At 40.8% G+C, this 19,473-nt stretch overlaps 1 protein-coding gene across 1 annotated transcript in view; it reads right to left on the reverse strand.

The window, feature by feature from the left end:
• Positions 1 to 5,068: 5,068 nt before the first annotated feature.
• usp45 (ubiquitin specific peptidase 45) overlaps positions 5,069 to 19,473 on the reverse strand; it is a 37,348-nt gene continuing 22,943 nt past the window's right edge. The window contains exons 9-18 of the mRNA XM_044358626.1: positions 15,525 to 15,612; positions 12,603 to 12,684; positions 12,137 to 12,228; positions 11,314 to 11,370; positions 11,019 to 11,150; positions 9,358 to 10,015; positions 9,122 to 9,219; positions 8,875 to 8,961; positions 8,538 to 8,682; positions 5,069 to 7,124 (exon numbers count right to left, since the gene is read on the reverse strand). Of these exons, the coding sequence (XP_044214561.1) occupies positions 6,994 to 7,124; positions 8,538 to 8,682; positions 8,875 to 8,961; positions 9,122 to 9,219; positions 9,358 to 10,015; positions 11,019 to 11,150; positions 11,314 to 11,370; positions 12,137 to 12,228; positions 12,603 to 12,684; positions 15,525 to 15,612 (1,570 nt within the window). The 3' untranslated portion in view covers positions 5,069 to 6,993. The remainder of the gene's footprint in view (positions 7,125 to 8,537; positions 8,683 to 8,874; positions 8,962 to 9,121; positions 9,220 to 9,357; positions 10,016 to 11,018; positions 11,151 to 11,313; positions 11,371 to 12,136; positions 12,229 to 12,602; positions 12,685 to 15,524; positions 15,613 to 19,473) is intronic.

A 19,473-nucleotide genomic window follows, 5' to 3' on the forward strand; every position in this document is an offset into this window, starting at 1 on the left:
CACTGCTATTGTAGAACCCTGGCAAGGATTTTTCACCATTTAAATGAGTATATGGGTTAAATATTACTAAGGATGCATTACTAATGTATGTAGATGGTATTTTCTGAGTTGGTTTTATATGTAGGCCTGTCCAAAGCTCTATAACATGCTAAACAATATGCTAAATGGATAGTAGCTAGCTAGCTAGATACGTAGGCTCCTTAGCTATCTCTATACTAATATTTGGAAATCAACCTTGTGGTGTAGTAATATCTTAAGGAAATCATTAGAGTATTCTTTATTCAAGTAAGCAAAATTTATTTTTATAGTACTTTTCATAGACATCAGTCACAAAGTGCTTTTCAAGAGCATGAATGCAACATACAAAAAAGAACGAAATCATAACAGATGAGGTGATCTCCCAAGTCACTTGATTAAAAAGTGCAAAACTAAAAAACACAATAGGGAAAAACACAATCCACAATAAAATACACAGTAAAAACATAAAATACTGACTTGTTGCATACAGATTACCCAATGCCTGTCTAAACAGGGGTGTCTTTAGCTGCTTTTTAAATGAATCCACAGAGTCAGCAGACCGTAACAGTGTGGGCAGAGCATTCCATAGCTTTGATGCAACGGCCTCAAGAGCTCAATCACCACAGGTCTTTAGGCGGGTGTGTAGGACAGACAACAAGTTTAGCCTGACTGTTCAAAGCTCTGTAAGTAAGAATGTAAATTTTAAACCGGATCCTACATGCAACAGGGAGCCAGTGAAGAGATTTAAGTATAGGGGTAATGTGAGACTGTCTATTTGACCTGACGGCTATTAAGGGCAGAGGTACTAAGTGAGGAGCAAAGTGTGTTACAGTAGTAAATGTGAGATGAGATAAAGGCATGTATAAGCATCTCTAGTTTGGTTGTTGAAACTACAGATCCCAATTTACTATATATTTTGGAAAAAAACAAGATCTGGTCAGCTGCTTAAAATAGGTGTCAAACAACGAGGATTGATCAAATATTACCCCTACATTACACAGGTTGGAGTGGGCAGTGGAGGAAAGAGGCCCAATACTTTGCATAATACCTTCCAGGGGCAACAACCAGAACTTCTATCTTATCAGCATTGAGCCGTAGAAAATTTTCCGCCATGCAGTCTCTAGTAGCGTTAAGACTGTTTCGGAGCCTAGATGACCTAAAAGCCTCACTAGGTTTGAATATAAAGTGGAGTTGGATATCATCCGCAAATAAATGATAAGCAATACTAAATCTAGTTATCATCCGTCCCAAAGGCAGCAAATATAAAGAGAATAACAGGGGTGCCAGAACCGAACCCTGTGGGACACCACAAGACAGTGGAGAGGGATCAGACACAAAGTCACCAATAGAGATGGTGAAACTTCTGTCAATGAGATCAAATATAAACCAGTCTAATGCTATGCCTGATATGCCCACCCTCCTGTGTCTACAACCCTTTAGCTTGGATTAATTTGCACTTGTAGAGAAGGAGATTAGCATTGAACATGTGGAGAAGGAAGGCCCTAAGATCTTCTGCTGTTGTCCATTGAGAGGGACGTCCCAACAGACCATAACGAGGTCACTAACATTTACAGACCTGTGGCCAAAACAATTCTTTCATTTCACCAATCTTGCTTCTTGCTTCCTTGAAAAGACTGCTTAAAACAGCTAATTCTCAACATGTTAATAGTTCTATGTTTTTACTACAGATGTGTTTGAGAAATATTTAAAACGTTACCCATTCCCTGTATTATTGTACAGAGATGTTTGCAAAATAAATGTTTAGAAAGTAAATACTTTTAATACAGTGGTGTTCTTTTCTTTATATTCTGAATCACCCTATAAAATGTTCATATTAACTGGGAATGTAGCCTGTTTACCAAAACGCATTGTTGTTCTCTGCTGATGGGGCCCACTGAATGCAGGGCTGCTGCTGGCCATTTGGGTGCTGAGTAATTGCTTTGTGTTGCACTTTTTAGACAGTCCCTGTGCACTCATCTCACAGCCGGCTGTACATAGAGACCAATGTTATTAGTCCAGCTCGGAGGACAATTAGGTTGTAGCTCATAGTCTAACTTACTATAGTAGAAAAGAGGTGTTGTTTGTATCTAAATAACATTTTGCTTATGAGTTATTGATCCGGGAAGTTCCAATCTGTGAATATATTTCCAACTTTATCGAGGTGCTGTTTGGTGGTCCCTCTGGTACTTGAGCCCTACGCACAGCATATGATGCCTGTGTACGTAGCTGCGGCACTAATTGAATGTATTAGGTGCCCTTTATATTTGTCTGAGTCTGCCACTGGCATCCAGCTAGCAGAAGTGGTGGCTGCTGAAGCTGCCATTGTTTCTCCTACACTGAACCCCACCTCTTACCAATACTACTGTCTACAATGGCTTGAACAGTGTCCTGGATGAAGCAAAGAAATAGCCAACAACCACCGCAGAACCAGAATGTGTTAGGATACCAGCTCTACCAGTTCCTCAGGCTCCTCCTGATGAGCCCTCTGTCACTGCTTCAGTCCTGATTGTGATGATTTGAGTGAGGAGCCCAACAGATTCTGCTGTGGTTTTGGCTCCACCACCTCCTGTGACTCCCACTGATGAACCTCCTGTCATCACTGCAGTGCTGGATGACCTGACCGCTAGTGCTGAACCTCTTACCAATACTGTTGTCCACAATGGCTTTGAACAATAGCCTGGATGAAACAGAGGAACGACCAACACCCAGCCCAGAAACAGACTCAACTGTTTTCGCTCCACCACCTCACTGCAGTGCATGAGTTGATCATCATGGGGCACCCAGTCAAGGTGAAGGTCACAAAGACAGAAATGAGTGGATTCAGTTGCATCTTCAGTTGGCTGAAAAAAAACATCTGTTGTGGCTTCCTGCCTGAAGACGACTCTGGGACAGAATGAAATTCCCCGTGTAAAAAGTATTTCAGTGCTGCCTTGCACAGTAGCCTAATTGTCTGGTTCATTGTTATTTATTGTAAAATAATAAAATTGTAACATTCAGACATAATTCAGAAATTCTATGTTGCATACTATATATTGTAGGCTACATATGTAATACTGCATACACAGTATAGGTTTAGTTTTTGTAAGAGTGCATCTGGGGTGTATGTAAATAACGAGCACTTCTTATTTTGGTGACAAAGCATCAGGAACAGGAATGGAAAAGAAATGGCTTCAGAAACCAACAAACCATTTCAATACAGAAAGGCAGGATCAACCTTTTAGCAACTGCTGATATAGATCCACAAACAATTCTTTATTCTCAATTCTTTCCTCATAGAGGACTTTAATACAATCTGTATTAAAGGATTGGTTCACTTGGTTCACAATTTTCAAGTCTGTCTTAAAACAACAGTCAGGTGCCCATATAAACACTGAAAGAGGTTTTCCTCACTGGAACACAATTCCCTCTTTGTCTTTCCTTGGACTGTTTCCCTGTTGAGCTATGTTGGAACGACAAAAAAATAGGGACTTTAACACTAAAAAGACTAATGTTGAGAGATATCTACTTGATTTGACTCATGTAGATGGCCAAGATTCACATCAGCTTCAGGTAAACTTCTGACTTTAGCACAGGAGGACTGTGAATTTTGGCCCCTATTTTCTAATGGCCAGTATGAACAGGAGAAATGTTTATGGCAAGAAAAACCTCTCTCAGTGTCTATTTGGGTACCTGACTGTTGTTTTAAGACAGACTTGAAAAACTGTGAGCCTGTCCTTTAAGAGATGGGTGTTTATAGTATGATGCACTCACCATACTGCTAAAGAGCATTAAAGCCAAGCACTTCAGTTTATACTCTTCTTACATTTATTTGAGGGATAATACCAAAGAAAGTTGCAATTCATTAAATTCTAAAAACTAACCCACTTGATAATCCAGCCAGTTATCCTCACCTTTACTTGCCAAAGCACAAACATGTCTATTGGTAGAGGGCAGCATGAGCATGTATTGCTGTCTTTCTTGAATAATTTTCATTGGCAAATTTTTGACAACGCAACATTTTTTAAAAGCCAAATACAAAATATAAACTGCAGTCATTGATAGTCCAGTATTACAGATTGATGAGTGTGATTTCAGCCAAAAGACAGTGGCAAAATAAAGAGCTTGTGACTACAGTGTTAGGTATAGCTCTTCCAGCGTGTCACCATTTTCCAAGAACATGTCTGAAATGTATTTAACACATATTCTGTTTAAGTTAAGGGTTACATGCAGGTGTTGTTCAGTACTCTGCAAAGTGCTATGTTGGTGTTAGATTGTGGCGTTGATGTGTAAGAACTGTGAAGAGCAAAGCCTAAGGCATGTGTAGTGTGTGTGTAGAGGTTTGCATGAACAAATGTGTTTACAGTGTTGTGCATTAATGCAGGCTATGTGTGGTGGGGTGTCAAGCTAGGTGAGACTGACAGTGGCAATGGCTGTGCATGGTGAGAGCATCCAAATTTAACCTCCACTGCTGGTAGAAAGGTAAATAGTGAGGAGCATTGCGGCACCACCTTATCAGTTTCTTACAACTGTCTCACACAGGGGGGAGGGTGCCTTTCATTAACTGGGATTAAATCACATCTAATGCTTCAGCAGCATGTCCCCGAGCCAAAAGCCACCCCCCTGCCATTTTAAAAATAGACAAATACATTTCAGAAAAGATTTGCTCTTTTGTTGGTGGCGGCTTGACAACCTGTTTTAATGTTCCAGCAGCACGACTCGGATGTCACAGCATGTGGGAACAAGAGGACGCGCGAGGCGATGTTTTTGGACGTTGCCCTTTTCCTGATTCCACACCCACCTCCTCTTCACCAGCTCGCGACATGTTCTGAAGCAGTGCTGCTTTGCACCCGTCAGAGCGGATCACTGGCGAGGATGGGTTGAATATGGCACCATGGGATACACAGTGACAGCCGAGAGCGATGCTCGACAACATCTCGCTTAGAGTAAAAGCAGGATGACATCAACTCCAAAGCCAAAACAACAAAACCTTTTCCATCGTGATCTCTCTTCTGCTATTACTGATGAACAAGAGGGGCTAAAACATAAAGAGAGAGACGATTCTTGTAGAATATTCACTTCATAAATTAGATTTATTTTGTTTTTGATACAGTATGTAGTTATACTCATTCCAAATGTTCATCATCAATCATTTTGTAATTAAATATGTTTTTTCTGGAAACAAAAATCTGTCTCGAGGAAAAACCCTGCAAGCCTGAAGCACCATGATTGTATTGTTTTTAGTATATACAATTACATATACTCATTATTTTTGCTTACAGTAAGTTATACTGTACATAAATATGCCACGCATTTCCCTCTTTGCATTCAACTCTGCATATGTTTTTCTTCTCACCATGCACAGGTTTCTTAACCTTAAGCATAAGAAAACAATAAACCTCTTTATTCTAACACACATCTTAAACCCTTTCCCTCCTACTGATTTGGCAAATGTCCAACAAGCAAGAAAAATGAAAATGTTTTCATCTAAAATGTTTTCATAGAAAAAGATGAACAGCTCATTTAACACAGACATTTCAAGAATAGGCAATACATTCATTATAACATAACCCCATGCACAAGACAGCAAAGATGTTTTTTCTAGTAGGGCTTAGAGCCTTTGAGTTTTTCTATTTCTATTTTTTTTTTGCTGAACCTTACTGATGGTATTAGTGTTTAAGAAGTCCGTCTGTTGCAGCGCTAACTCTTTGCTGAACATCTTAATGGGTTTGTGTGTGCGCCTAAACAGTTACAGTTGAGCTGAAATACAATGAAGGCAGACAAGGTGCTTTGTTGATCTGATGAATGTAGGTTGAGTAGTTTGTTTGTGCAACAACACTCGAAACCATACTGATGACCTGAACAAATGTAAAAGAAACTCCTTGTGTGTTTGGTTTTGATTTTCTGCTATGACCTGCAGTTGCAAAACCCGTCTTTGGCAAATGTAACATACTGATAGTCTTACATTTATACATTCTGATGTAAAAAAAAAAAAAAAAAAGAACAATCCGTTTTACCAATGTAGGCTGTAAAATAACTGTGTTGTGCTACTACTTAAAGGTGCTATATGTAGCAATTCAAACCAGTATGTCAATATTATTATTATCATAAATAAATATGGCCAAAGCTCAGACAATAACTAACCACTGGTATTATTAGTGATCAAGATTTTCATATGTAACCACATTTCCCGTAAACCTCGTCATAAAGGACGCCAGATTTGTCCTCATCCTCAGCATCATTCTCTTTAGGGAAGAGGACAAAAATGTCAGAATTCATTTTTCTATTGGTGTTTCTTACATCTATCATCTGTCATTGCCAGAAACAATCAAGGAGATTTCTCACTAAATCTGAGCCAGGGCCACAAAATGTACAATCTTTAGTGTAGACCACTGACAGAGGAGCCAATCTTCTTCATGATGTTTGTGCGTGTTTATGTTAATTATATAATAACTATACTACTAACTCAACCTGTATGTGGCAATCATTTACTGATGTGAAAATGATACACATAGCACCTTAAAATTACATTCTCCTGTCTGTCTCTCACTCACTCACTCATTCACTCATCCTCTCATACATTTGTCTGTGCAGTGTGTGCACACACACAATTGACATCAACTTTTCAGTTTCAGAATGTGACAGAGATAGACTACGAAGTTAGAACAGCTCAGGTTCAATAACACTCTTCTCCTGACCTCTTATTACAGGGTAGGATTTTTAAAATAGGAAACATGAATGAAAACTGGGACTATATCAAAGCAGAAAATAATTACCTTCTGATGTATTTTATATATATATATATATATCTAAGATTTAGAAGTGCCAATTTTAGATTGAAAATGACACAATGGTCATTCCTCTCATGTAAGAAAAGTGAGTGTATAGTCTTTCCCTTTTCTTCTCTCCTCCACAGATACAGTAAGAGGATTTGTACAGGCTGTACCAAAAACAATACAAAGCAAAACAGATATCTAGTATAAAATACTTCCGGTCACATTACAGCATTTCCTCATAGAAGAGCAGGTATGCCTGAGAGTTGAGTACCCTTGACTCTGGTACCGTCTGAACGGTGGTATCACTGATATAGACCCACTGGCCCTGGGAGCTGCTGCTGGCATCCCTCGCACCTGAAACACACACACACACATAGACAGTGTTAATATTGTGGAGCACAGAGGTTGATTTGATAAAGCAGCAACTTTTTGTGTCGTGTTTGTGGTTGGGATGTCATAAACAAATAAATCAAAAAAGGAAAAAACTAAGAAGAAAACTATCCTATGTTTGGGTTTTTTTTTTGCAGCCATCCTCTGGTGGCTTGGTTTTAGTAGTATTTCTGTCAAATAAGTGAATAATCATGTTCAGTGCCCAAATGTGTTGTCATAACACGACTTCACAACAACAAAGCTAAAATCATGTTACAAAGTCTACAGTGAGGAAAATGGACTTAGGCTAACTAGCATGACACATTTGATAAAACTCTACTGATCTGCAAGCAGCAAAGCTACGTGGTGAACATGGGAGCCTGGTTATGTTTTAAAATGGGGGAGCAAACTTGGAAAGATACATAATTGTTGTTGTTGTTGGTGGTAGTGGTGGTGGGGGGGGTGTCTGGGGGTCCACTCCCAGAAAACAAATTTAAGTTTAAAACAAATTTCCTGCATTTCTACACCACCTAACCTCTTGGATTAAGTCACAAAACAACCACCTGCACTAGTCTAGATTAGTTAGATTGAGGGTGCTATAAACCAAGAATGCATCAAGAACAGTATATAAATGGGTGGATCAGGATACATTATGTAGCCTAAAATGGTAGTAGGCTGCAGGCTACTAGGCCATCTTTAAGGTCAAACAAGGACAAACAATTTCTAAAAATGAAATAGCCTGACAAAACATCACAATATGATTTGGATAATTAAACCTGGTGAAACAATGTTGAACCTGAGGGTTGCTATTATCATTATTGCTAGAATATTCACAAGGCATCTTCAAAGTCTGACAATTGCAACAAAGTACAAATAATTTGGATGAATGAGATGGCCTCATAACAACTATCTAATCCCACCTGTTTATTTTACCCACAGGTTCTAGTGGTAGCTATTCTCAATAGCGTTACTAGCTGGTAACAGCGGGTACATACTGCATATCACGTGACTGAACCAAAGTCTATGAGCAGTCATTATGGCCACAGGTTTGACCCTTCTGTCATAAACAACCAATGGCTCCAATTACAATATGTCAAGTCATGCTTTAGCCTGTTAGCTGCAAGGGCAACTGCTTGCTTGATTTTTCAACAACCTTTCAGCCCTGTTTTGTAAATCCGGGCATCTTCTTTGAGAAGAAGAGAGAAATAAAAAGAGAAAACAACATTGACGTATTGAACATAAACACCTCCATTCATGCTGCCCTTTGTAGAGGACATCTTCAAGGTCACAAGGAGTGAGGCATTTGCTGCACAAACACTGACCGCTTTCATGAACTGCACACAAACACAGAATAAAGATAAAAGGTCTTAAAAGAGCTTAAGAGAGCCGAACTCTGACCTGACAGCTTTCTGTGGTGCTGTTCTGTTTTCCTCTGGGGAGCACGCACTTTTACATATGCGGTGTAGTGGCCCCCCCGCATTGAGCCGCTATGCTCCACAATCCCATACAGGCTGTAAAGGACACGCTCACCGGCTGCCAGGTTCTAGCAAAAATGAGAAAAAAAATTAGCAAACAGGGAAACAGAGTCAAAAAAGGAAAATTACGGAGGTCTCCAAATACAGTACCAACAAAGGACATTCATGACAAACTGAACTACTGAGGAAGAATAGAAGAAATGTTGAGTAAGAAATATGAAGAAAACTGAGTATTTTTCCAGTTTGGACTAATGTGGTACCTTGCAGGTCACCGAGCAGAACGGAGCCAGATCCAGGATCAGCGGAAAGTCAACATGGCGGTTCACCTTTCGTAGGTTCATTCCTGCCTTAAAATACAAAAACAGAACCATAGTACATGAACATTTAGGCTTGTAGACCACAACACGACCCTCATACCGTCACACACAACTGGATCATATATAACAGGATTTAAATATCTCCATGATAACATGGAGAACAATCAAAAGTCTGTGTGTGGCTGCTAACCTGGTGGAAGCGTTTGAGATGCAGTGTGATGACAGGAGGCAGCGAGGAAATCAACATTTGCTTCCTAGCGCTGGTGTAAATCTTCTCCACCTTCTTATCTAAGCCAACAACACAGAAACACACATAAAAACACAGCAATGTCATGTCACCATATCAATCATTTGCAGGTGAACAACACTGACTCTTTGCTCTTCCTCAGAGTTCTTTGCAGCGTGGTTCCAGATGTTTTGTCTTACCAGCTGAGCTGCTCTTGCGCAGCTGCTTCTGTCTGCGTTCGGTGCAGCTCTCACACAGCAGCTTGTTGTTGCCCATCAGTAGTTCCACAGAGGTAAACTGGTGAAGGCAGGACTGGATGGAGCACTCCTTGGAGCTGGGGGTATAACTGTGGGACAGTGCCTGGAACGCCCCCTGGTGGTGTTGATGGTGGAGATTATCTCGCGACTGCGTTTCTCCCGACTCCTCTGGAGAACAGTGCGTGGAAGGCGAGCAGTCCCCAGGAGTGAAGCCCAGGTTGACCTTAGACACTGCAGTAACGAGCTGCTCTACAGCACCACCCTGCCTAGTGGAGGAGGAAGGTGAGGGTGAGGGTGAGGAGGTGGAGATGGGTGTAGGGGATGGAGTGAGAGTAGATGACATTTGACTGTGGACGTGGCTGGAGGAGGAGGTGTGTGGGGCCCACTCGCTCTCCGAAGCCTCGCTGTCGGCATCGTTACTGCTGTCCTGAGGACCTGAGTCTCTTTCACTGCCATCTGAGAGGCTGCCAGCAGCGGCCATCTTGCAAACTGTGACACCGCGGGCCGATCCACCCGCCACCCCCTCCTCTTCTGGACGCTCCGCACCGCAGCCTGCCCCCTTCTCCTCCACAGAGCTCGAAGACCTCCTCCCTTGCTGTTTCTGGGGAAGAAATGGACATGTTAACCTCTTTCAGACATGCACTTTAATGCACTGAAAGTTTAACATGATAGTGTCATGTTTGAGAAGAGCAGTTAATAACAGTTTCTGTTAACATTTCAGTAAAGGCATGTAAGAGGCATTCAAACATTCTTTATGAAGTTTTTCAAAGTGAAAGTGATGCTTTAAATGCTGTGGCTTGAATACAGAAATCATTTTGAAATGAATTCTGTTAAATGAGGTACTCTACTTTTGTAAAGCTAAAGCTAGAAACCAAAATGAGAAAGCTGCACTGAGGATGATGTAACAGTAAACAACCTCTTGCCTTGTACCTCATAGAAACATTCCTGAGATGCCTTGTCTGGTGTGTCAGATGCCAAATACTGTGCAAGCATTGTGGCTCTATCCATCACAGTCCAGTAACAGTACAGTACAGTCAACATGGAAAATTTCCATAATGTTAGTTATGAAGAAACATTACAATGTTTTTTGTGGAAAGACATTTGATGTGAAAGGGTAAGAATCAAATTTGATAGATACAGTACATGTACTAATATTAACACATCTGAAGAAGATCATCAGCTATGAACTTACCCACCATTACACCATTTCTTCTGGCGTCATATAATTCCTTTGTATTTTAATTGGTTGAAGAGCCACAATGAGAATTTTGCTTTGTAGAATCTAAAGAGCCACACTTTGTCTTGAATATCACAATAGAAAAAAAAGAAACTGAGATAAAATAAATGTCTGCTTTTAGCCTCGGCATTGCACATTGCTAAAAATGTGTATGTGTTTGAAGACAATAGAGAAAAAAATAGAACTAGGATGAAACAGAAATAGAAGAAAGAAAAAAACAAAAGACAAAAAAAGAAAAAATACAAACAACCTCACAATATAATTAACTTTATGAGATGTGTGGATACAAACAGCAAATCGAGAATCACTTTTCAAATAATCAGCATGCACAGCAACTCTTGTGCCAGTGCGTTCTCTACATACACACCTGTCCACTGAGCTTCCTGGTGTTTCTGTTGACAGAGTGTGCTGCAGAAAGAACCTGCTCGCTGTGAGTCGCGTGGGCGTCTTGCTCCCGGCTGCCCTTCCCTAGCCTGCCAGGGTTGGACGGTTTCGATATCTGAGCGCAAAAAATAATCATCATCATCAGTGGAGCCCTAAAAGATTTGGCTATATCTGTAGTATTGCTTACTCATAAACTTATTCACACTGTATGAAAGTGTTAATCATCATCCTCTACGTTATTTACAGTCATTTTCTAAAGAGCAATTGTAGCAGCTCACCCTCTCCTCTATGATGGGTAAAGAAATGTCTATGAAAGCCTCCTTCACTGTGGAGATCTGAAAAAGAAATCAGCATGTCGGTCAGTGCCACCATATACATGTATCAACTTCCTTTATAGTCAAAATCACAGCCAGTTGCTAACTTCTGCTGTGGATTTCAAACAGGTCTGGGAGGAAATCTGAGAAGGGGCTGTTTACTCTGCTTTTCCTCTCCAGCTCCACACCTGGTGCTCTCTACCTTCAATGATATTCTTTGCACAATGGCATTTGCTTTGTTAACAACCCTGAGCTCCCACATTTATAGTAAATGCCTGCTGCAAACAGCTGGTGTTGCGCTGGTCCTTGAAGTGCTTTATTTGTTGTTGTTGTTGTTTTCTTTTTTTTTAAATACATCTGGTCTGCGTCCTCTGACTTATTTTATAGTTGAGGATTGTCCTATGGTTCGGAGATGTGCCTTGCATGTAACAGCTGGTTGTTATTCACTTCAAATGACAAATATATGACAATTTACGAGTGTGACGCCAGTGTTGCTGGAAATTGTCTGGCTATCTGTTGTACTTCCAGCAGCCATCTTTTAAAGAAGCAGCAAAATGAAAATAAATATTATAAAATAGTTTCGCAACAAAGCGTAAAAGGGTTACACTTGGATTCAGAAGCAAACTGTGTCTGAATACAAGGTTGGAGGGAGAAAGTGTCGACCTTGTTGTGCCTCATACGTGTTCCATTGAGAATACCACGCTGAGCTGTGTTATGAGGACAAGCCTGATTGGTTTACGCTGACCAATCGGATCCTTTTCTATAGTTCACCCACGCACACACTTACATGCTCGCACTCTTCACACATAATGGTGTTGGTCAGCTCGCCTACAAAGATGGAGTCAACAAAGTTCATCTTCACACCTTCCTTCCCGTATGCTGGTGGGAAAGAGAAACATAATTTTCGATTAATTACACGTGTCAGCAATGTTTAATTAAATTTAGGTGTTACCAATTTTATAAGTTTATGATATGAATTCCATGATTCATAAACACTATGTTCCTCCTGCCAATGTTCTCCATTAAAACATTTTGGTTATACTAGTCACTAGTATCTAAAAAATGGGATGTGGACTAAAGGCTACATGAATGTCTTCCTTGATAATGTCTCTTAAATTCTGTCTAACAAAGGGCATAATTCCCTTTCCTCCATCAGATTGCTCTGTGGCTGATCAGTAATTGTATTTCCATTAGCTGCCACAAGATGGGACTATTGATCTTGGCTGTCTGTCTAGTGCGGCGTGCGTATGAACCTTTAACTTGGCGTTTGGTCTCCTCATCTGCTGTCTTCTCTGTGGGATTGTTGAAAGCCTTCAGGATGCCTGCCTTCACCCTCTGGAAACATCAAACACAAAATAATGAAATAATGCAGACTTAAAGTCATTTTCCTAGATGCAAAGTAGATGTGGGGTTTTTTTTTGTGTTTTTCTTGAATTTTCTTGATTACATCCATTAGTGAAATATCACAGTCTAGGCTACAGCTCAGTTTGACAGTTATATCTATTATAAGCATGTGTGTGTGTATAAGCAAGCAGTGTAAAATAATTATTGTGCTTGTCTAAAACTGTTAACATGTAAAACTCTTCATTAACTCTGCATCCTCGCGTGTGTGTGTGTATAAGTTCTCCATGGGGCCCTCTGATTGAAGGTGACATGGTCAGTGAGTGTGTTGGTGAGAGAGCTGTGAAGAGGCACAGCCACAGTAAAGCACCAATCAATAGATAATTGGCCATGGTCTATGTCTGCAGTCGAGACCAGTCATCCCCCATTGTCCCGGGACCCACGCACTGGACTGGCTATTTAGGTCAAAAAGCCCTGTTAATCCCAACCCCGGCCAGCCTGCACCCCACTCAGCCAGCACAGTCAAACCAGGCTGAGGCTCTCCTACTAATTAATTACCAGTAACCCCCACTCTCCCTCCCCAAATAACAGCGTGCACTGTCCCACACAGGATGGGCAGTGGGAGGGGGGCTGTTGGGGGGAGTGGAGAGGGTTGCTGGTACACGGGTGTAGGGGTGGAAACAAAAATGAAGATGGGGTAAAGAAGGACAGTCCATGCCCTGAGAGAGTAATACCTACCGTCTCAGCTAATTGGTGATAATTGGCTGCGGCCAAATTAGCATATTTAGATCTCTGATACTAATGGCCAATCAACACAAACACTTAGGGCCTCTAAAAGGTTGGTGACACCCACTGCAAAAAAAAACAGTCTCCCTCTGATGCACACACACTCACGAAGGACAGAGTGTGTATATAAACTGGACTGTGTTTATGTGTTATTTCAAATTCAGTTCAAGATCATTGGGTTTACACACGCTCTCTAGGTACGACTTAACCGCTGTTGGTTTAAGAAAATATGTTTATGTGATGCTTGAGAACAAGCTATCAATAATACTTAAATATACGGTACATCATCTTTATTAGAAAAGTTAGTAACTGGTATAATGTGTGTGTTCATTTTAAAAATTATCCAATAACGTGGCTAAAATGCCACTGTATCTCTGAATGTGCTTGGCTGAATAAATGAGTTTCTGAGTGGATGAATAGAGCAGGCCGTACCCCTCCCTCTATGCCTCCTTGATTGGATTGGGAGATGGCTGATGAATGTGTGTTTGTGTGTGTGTAGGAGGGGGCGGTGGGTGACCCTCAAGCACAATGGGACGGCCCTGGAGCCCATTCAGCAGCTGTGGGTTTCCCAAGATCACACAATGATGCCGGTCGTGCCACTTGCAAGTCCCCTAAGTGGCACAACTGTCAGTGTTCACAAGTTTGAATGGGAGCAGGGGAGCCCAGACTGCGGCCCCTCCTGGGCCCGGGGCTGACCACTAAACACACCCGCTAACTTCTCCTCCTAGGTTCACGTAGCCACTGGTGGGGCCACGGGGGCCGGCTCAGCCCTGCAAAGGGCTGCTGTGGGGTCTCCTAATTGCCCTGTGAAGGGGTGGGGGCGGGAGTGCTGTGTATTTGCCAAAAACATGGCACCATAAGGTTAAAACACAAAAACTGTCTGGCCAAGCAAAACGAAGACATTGGGTTGCAGCCACCCACAAACAAAGAACTGAACACAGGGTACACTGGATAAGATATTTACTGTAACACAAAATATAAAGCAATTGTGAAGGACTGAGAGGGCTGTAACAGCAATTACAGTGTTTGACCTGGTGTTCACACTAATGGCCTTCAAATATAACAGTGTGTCCCACTGATCATACTTTTCTTTTCAGTCCTTTTTGTCTATTGATTTGTTTTTGCAATAGTTTGTTTTCTAGCAGTCCAGTTCTACATTTGAAAATATCAATACTTAATAAATTAATGAATAAAATTAGCCACAAAAAAATGACAGCCAGTTATAAAACCCTGGTTTGCCTGCATTGCTCAGGTATTGCAAGTACATGCAGTTTCTTGACTTTTTGCACATTTTCTATTATCAAATTGTCTGAATGCATTTGTAAAGGAACTTTTCTTAAACACACGAATACAGGGAGTACTTTATACAGATTCGAGGGACCTTTCTGTCACAAAAAGTAAAACTTTAGCAATTTTCAATAGAACACGACAAAAAGTCTTTGTGGACTTGGAAAAAGCATAGCCTTTCTCATAGAAACTCCGCACAATGTCTGGAGAATCAGGCTCGGACATTGTCTAGAGTTGCCCTTTCACACATGTAGCACACATAAAGAGATTGTCCGTGTCAGGCGCGTTCTCACCCACTGGAAATACTCTGTTTGGTTTAGGTGAGGGGTGGCGCCAGGGCAGAGTGTGCAGGAGGCAGGACATGATACAAAAAGTACACTGCGGAAATCGCAGTGTTTTGTTAACAGCACATCAAAGATGACCATGGTTGTATAATAGGAAGTGGATACGTCACTGTCGCTCAGCCTTACTTCCAATTTTGCCCAGTGGCCACTCGCGGTATTGCAGTGAAAAATTCCCCTGTGGCCCAAAAAGCATTTCCCCATAGACCACTTGCGGGTGGGGCCAGCAGGAGAAACACTACTGCGCTCAATCGGACATTACACAGACTTTGTACTCGGGAGCTGTCAGGTAAACTTTACTGTCCGGTCCAACTGATTCGGACATTTGCATTCTCACATCAGATCCTCTAGGTAATGTCTAGATATGTTCAGGGTTGGAGTGCATGTGTGAAAGGGGCATGTGTGTATACGTAAGCTCACTTTAGTTTCCTCTACTCGTATGGAGTCCAGTAAGTAGTGCAAAAGCTCCTGGCTGTCCTGTTGTTGGTAGCCCTTGAAACGTGGTGCCCTGGAGAAAAACAAAATAAAAGTACAAATGAAATTCCAGGGTTGGCAGTTCAATCCCCAGCTGCCCCTGTCCACATGTCGAAGTGTCCTTGAGCAAGACACCGAACCTGGAAAGTTTTTGCTTACAGTTGTTTAAACAAAGTTACAGACTTGTACAAACAGTGATAACAGGCAAACAACATTAAGGTGGGAGTAAATTTCTAACAAAGAAAAAGACTCAATGATTTGTACACAAAAAAACAATCTGAGTTTTGTGAGCCGTGTGTTCAGATGCTTCTTTCTTTCTTTTTTTTTCTTCCAAATTTGAATTTGAATAAACAATGTAAGCATTTGTTTTGATGCTGGTGTTCTAGTGTTACATCTAGTGGGGCTGAATGTTGCATATTACACCTCTAATAAAGAAAACTAATCATGTTAACATATTCTGGTAAAGACTGAGTCAATGTACAGTACCAGTCAAAGGTTTGGACACTTTCTCATTCTAGTGAATAGGAAGGTGTGTCCAAACTTTTGACTGGTAATGTAGATCATTCTAGATGGTGCACCACAATTGGCCACTGAAACAATAAGTCTCTGCTTTGAGTTGCCCCCAAGAATTCCCTTTGACTGTTGGAAAGATCACGTCTGCTTAAAGCCTTATCAGGTTGACCGTCTGTTCCCAGATTAACTGTAAATAAATGTGTGAAAATAGCTTTAAGACCCTCTCCTTGTTTCATTAACCTTTAGTTACCTACCTATTATCTCTTCTTTAGTATCCTCTTTAGTATCCTATGATTTATTATATTAAATAATGTATTATATTAGATCCTGTCTTTGTGCTGTTTTTCAATAATTCTGTATTTTAAAGTGACTTCATAGATATTCAATTACAATTTATGGTGCCAGGAACTCTTAGACAAGGGACAACCCAATAAAATGAAGAGCCAATTTAACCAAAGAATTTACACCAATCTTTGTTGGATGGGAGAATACAGGGGTCCATTACAAGGCAAAGTACTTCACACAGAACGAAGATAAGAATAATTGGCTGTCAGGTAATTTATTTCCTTGACTTTTTGCTGAGCATTCTGTTGGCAAAGCAGGCTAGACCATCCTGGACATTAATGCCAGAGAGCTTAGAGGGGAGGCTCTCCTTGGGTCCGTCCCCTGGCCGTCCACAGTGAAGCAGATGTTAGGACAGATGCCAGGGGCAGATGGGCAGCCAAGACTAGAGCCACTGCAACCTGTTGGGCCGAGCCTGCCACATAACCAGGGGACAGGTTGGTCTGACAGGCACAGCACACTCTGAGAGGCAACATTTCTGGTTTGGGAAACCATCAGTCAAATGTTGAGGATGTTCAGAGGGCCGGGGGTTTGGGTGGTGGGTTAACTCCTTTAATGGTACTGTGGAGGTCCTTTACTGGTACTTCATGGTCTACACTAGAGGTCTTCAGGCCCTTCAGGTCTTTGAGTCACTTTAAAAGAGTCAAACATGGTGTCCTTCTTGGGTTGACAGGATATTTTTAAAGATGCTGGTCACCAATTCTTCCACACTGCAGATGGCTGGTACCAATCTGATAATGATCTATTACTACTTAAACACTGCAATAATATTCACAGCTATTTAAGATTTCTGTTTTCTGTCCATTTATAGTGATGGTGGAACACAGACATGACTAGTTTGTGCCGCTACATTGATTTATAATCAAAGTTAACTTTGAAAATAAAACTTCTACAATAAAAGCTGTAGTATATACATTTACAAAAGCATTTGCAATTTAGATAAATAAATATAGAGGAATTTACTTATACTGAGTGATCTCTTTAAGAAACGCTGACATGTGACCCAAGTACGGATGCCCATGGCCGGGGGAGAGATGGCCAACCACCTGCCCTCAACACAGGTCATAACCAGGAGGTCTGGAGGAGCCCAAAGTCACCCCTACACCCTTACATACTGACACAAGCTCTGTCTCTTATGCCCTTTTTGTGCAGACACATGGGGAAGGCTGGGAGGAGGGGTGAGGATGGTGGAAAGCACATATGTCATTTATTCGCCAGTCCTAAAAATGAACAACATGTGAAGGAATGTCTCCCTCTTGTTCTGCTAACTAGTCTGTCACTTTACCGGAGAGCGAGAGAGAGAGAGAAAACTATAAAGCAAAAAAGGGAAGAAGAGGGTGGAAATGAGTGAGACAGAAAAAGAGGGAGAGACAGAATGAGACAGAGAGAAAAAAAAATGAAAAGCTTGGTTGGGATCAGTGGGAATGAGGAGGTCTGGAAGCTCATCCCAGTGGAGAGAAGCAGAAGGGCCCTGTAGCGCTGCTCTCAATCTGGCCAATGCAAACAGCTGCGGTGCTAACACAATTAACAGCCGGATGAGTTAGTACCAGACACAAGGCCACACAAGCTCACCCCCCCCAAACACACACATATGAGCAACACAATGCACCCGCACACAGTTCATATAATAAATTCATGCAGTATTTACACACACACACAGGCATAAAAACTAGAAATGTGACTCAATGATTTACAATATGTTCATAAAAAATGTGAAAAACACAAATAGAGAGGCCTTTACAAAACAGAAGCTGTACTCATATTGGACTTAGTCTGAATGCCTGAGCATCTAACACATCAGACTTCTGTTTGGTGCTATTCCACATTTGTTCTATTGATTTGACCGATTGTACTATTTATCTGTACCAACATTAAAAACTCCTACCTCTTGCCAAGACTACCAAGCTTTACAGTGTTAAAGAGTCATAAAGCTTATGACTGACTTCACACAGAAATTCAAAGCCAATAGATGACAATGATAATGTGCTTATAATCTATTTTCACCCGAAAGAAAAACTGTTGGCTGTTAACATGTTGCTAGGTTTCAGGTGTAAAAAGGATAAACTGTTGAAGTTGCACTGTTAGAGATGGGGTAAGAGTGCTTTATAATGATCTACTGGTATATCTGAATACTTGTCAGCCAATCACAATGTCAGGTCAAGCCCACAAATACATGTAAGTGAAAAGCTTTACTTATTTTTTGAATTAAAATGTCCAGTAAAATGCACTGCACTGTATTGACATCTGGTCCCTCAGAAAGGTCTATAACAACACCTTAATAGAAAAAAAATATTTTCTACCTCCTATTTTCTTTCCTTTAATTAAAACACATTTACCTTGGAAGACTGTGATTACTGTTGACACTTCAGTCATCTTTTATTTGTTGCATTTTGCCTCATTGTATAGCCAAGTCAAACACAATGGTATAGTATGTAGACCATACAATATCTGACCATATGACCATGTCTGAACATATCATTTATCATACTGCAGACAACTGATATTTAGTCATATGGTGCAAAAATTACCATTATTTTATGTTAATTTATTCCAATTTCTTTGGAAGCGCATGTAATAAGACTTCTGCTGGCTTGTGAATATTTGTGAAGTAAGAATAAGCATCTGTCACCTTTGCCTTTTTGTCTCCATCAAATTACAACATCATATGGTAAGGTTTTGCAAGATTGAGAGACACCAACAGAATCAATTTCAACTTTGAAGACTGTTTTGGACTTAAGCAAGTTACCTATTGGACAACACTAGCAGTACCACTAACAATGAACCACACAATACCAGCCTTGGGTGATGATTCAAAGGTTTTTTTTCCTATTTTGAACATAAACAACCTTATCAACAACCTTATTTTCATGTTTCCTCACATTCACAGACACACTGCACTGAATGGACTCTAATCAGGAGACTATAAACTTTGAAGCCCTGGACTGTGGCTCTTAGCTCAGCATAGGTGCACAAGCCAATATCTGTATTATTGTTTTTTTTTTTTGTTGTTTTTTTTTTTACCAACAGTGAATCTCTGCTT

This window comes from Thunnus albacares, chromosome 8, assembly GCF_914725855.1.
Source record: "Thunnus albacares chromosome 8, fThuAlb1.1, whole genome shotgun sequence".
Lineage (NCBI taxonomy): Eukaryota > Metazoa > Chordata > Actinopteri > Scombriformes > Scombridae > Thunnus > Thunnus albacares.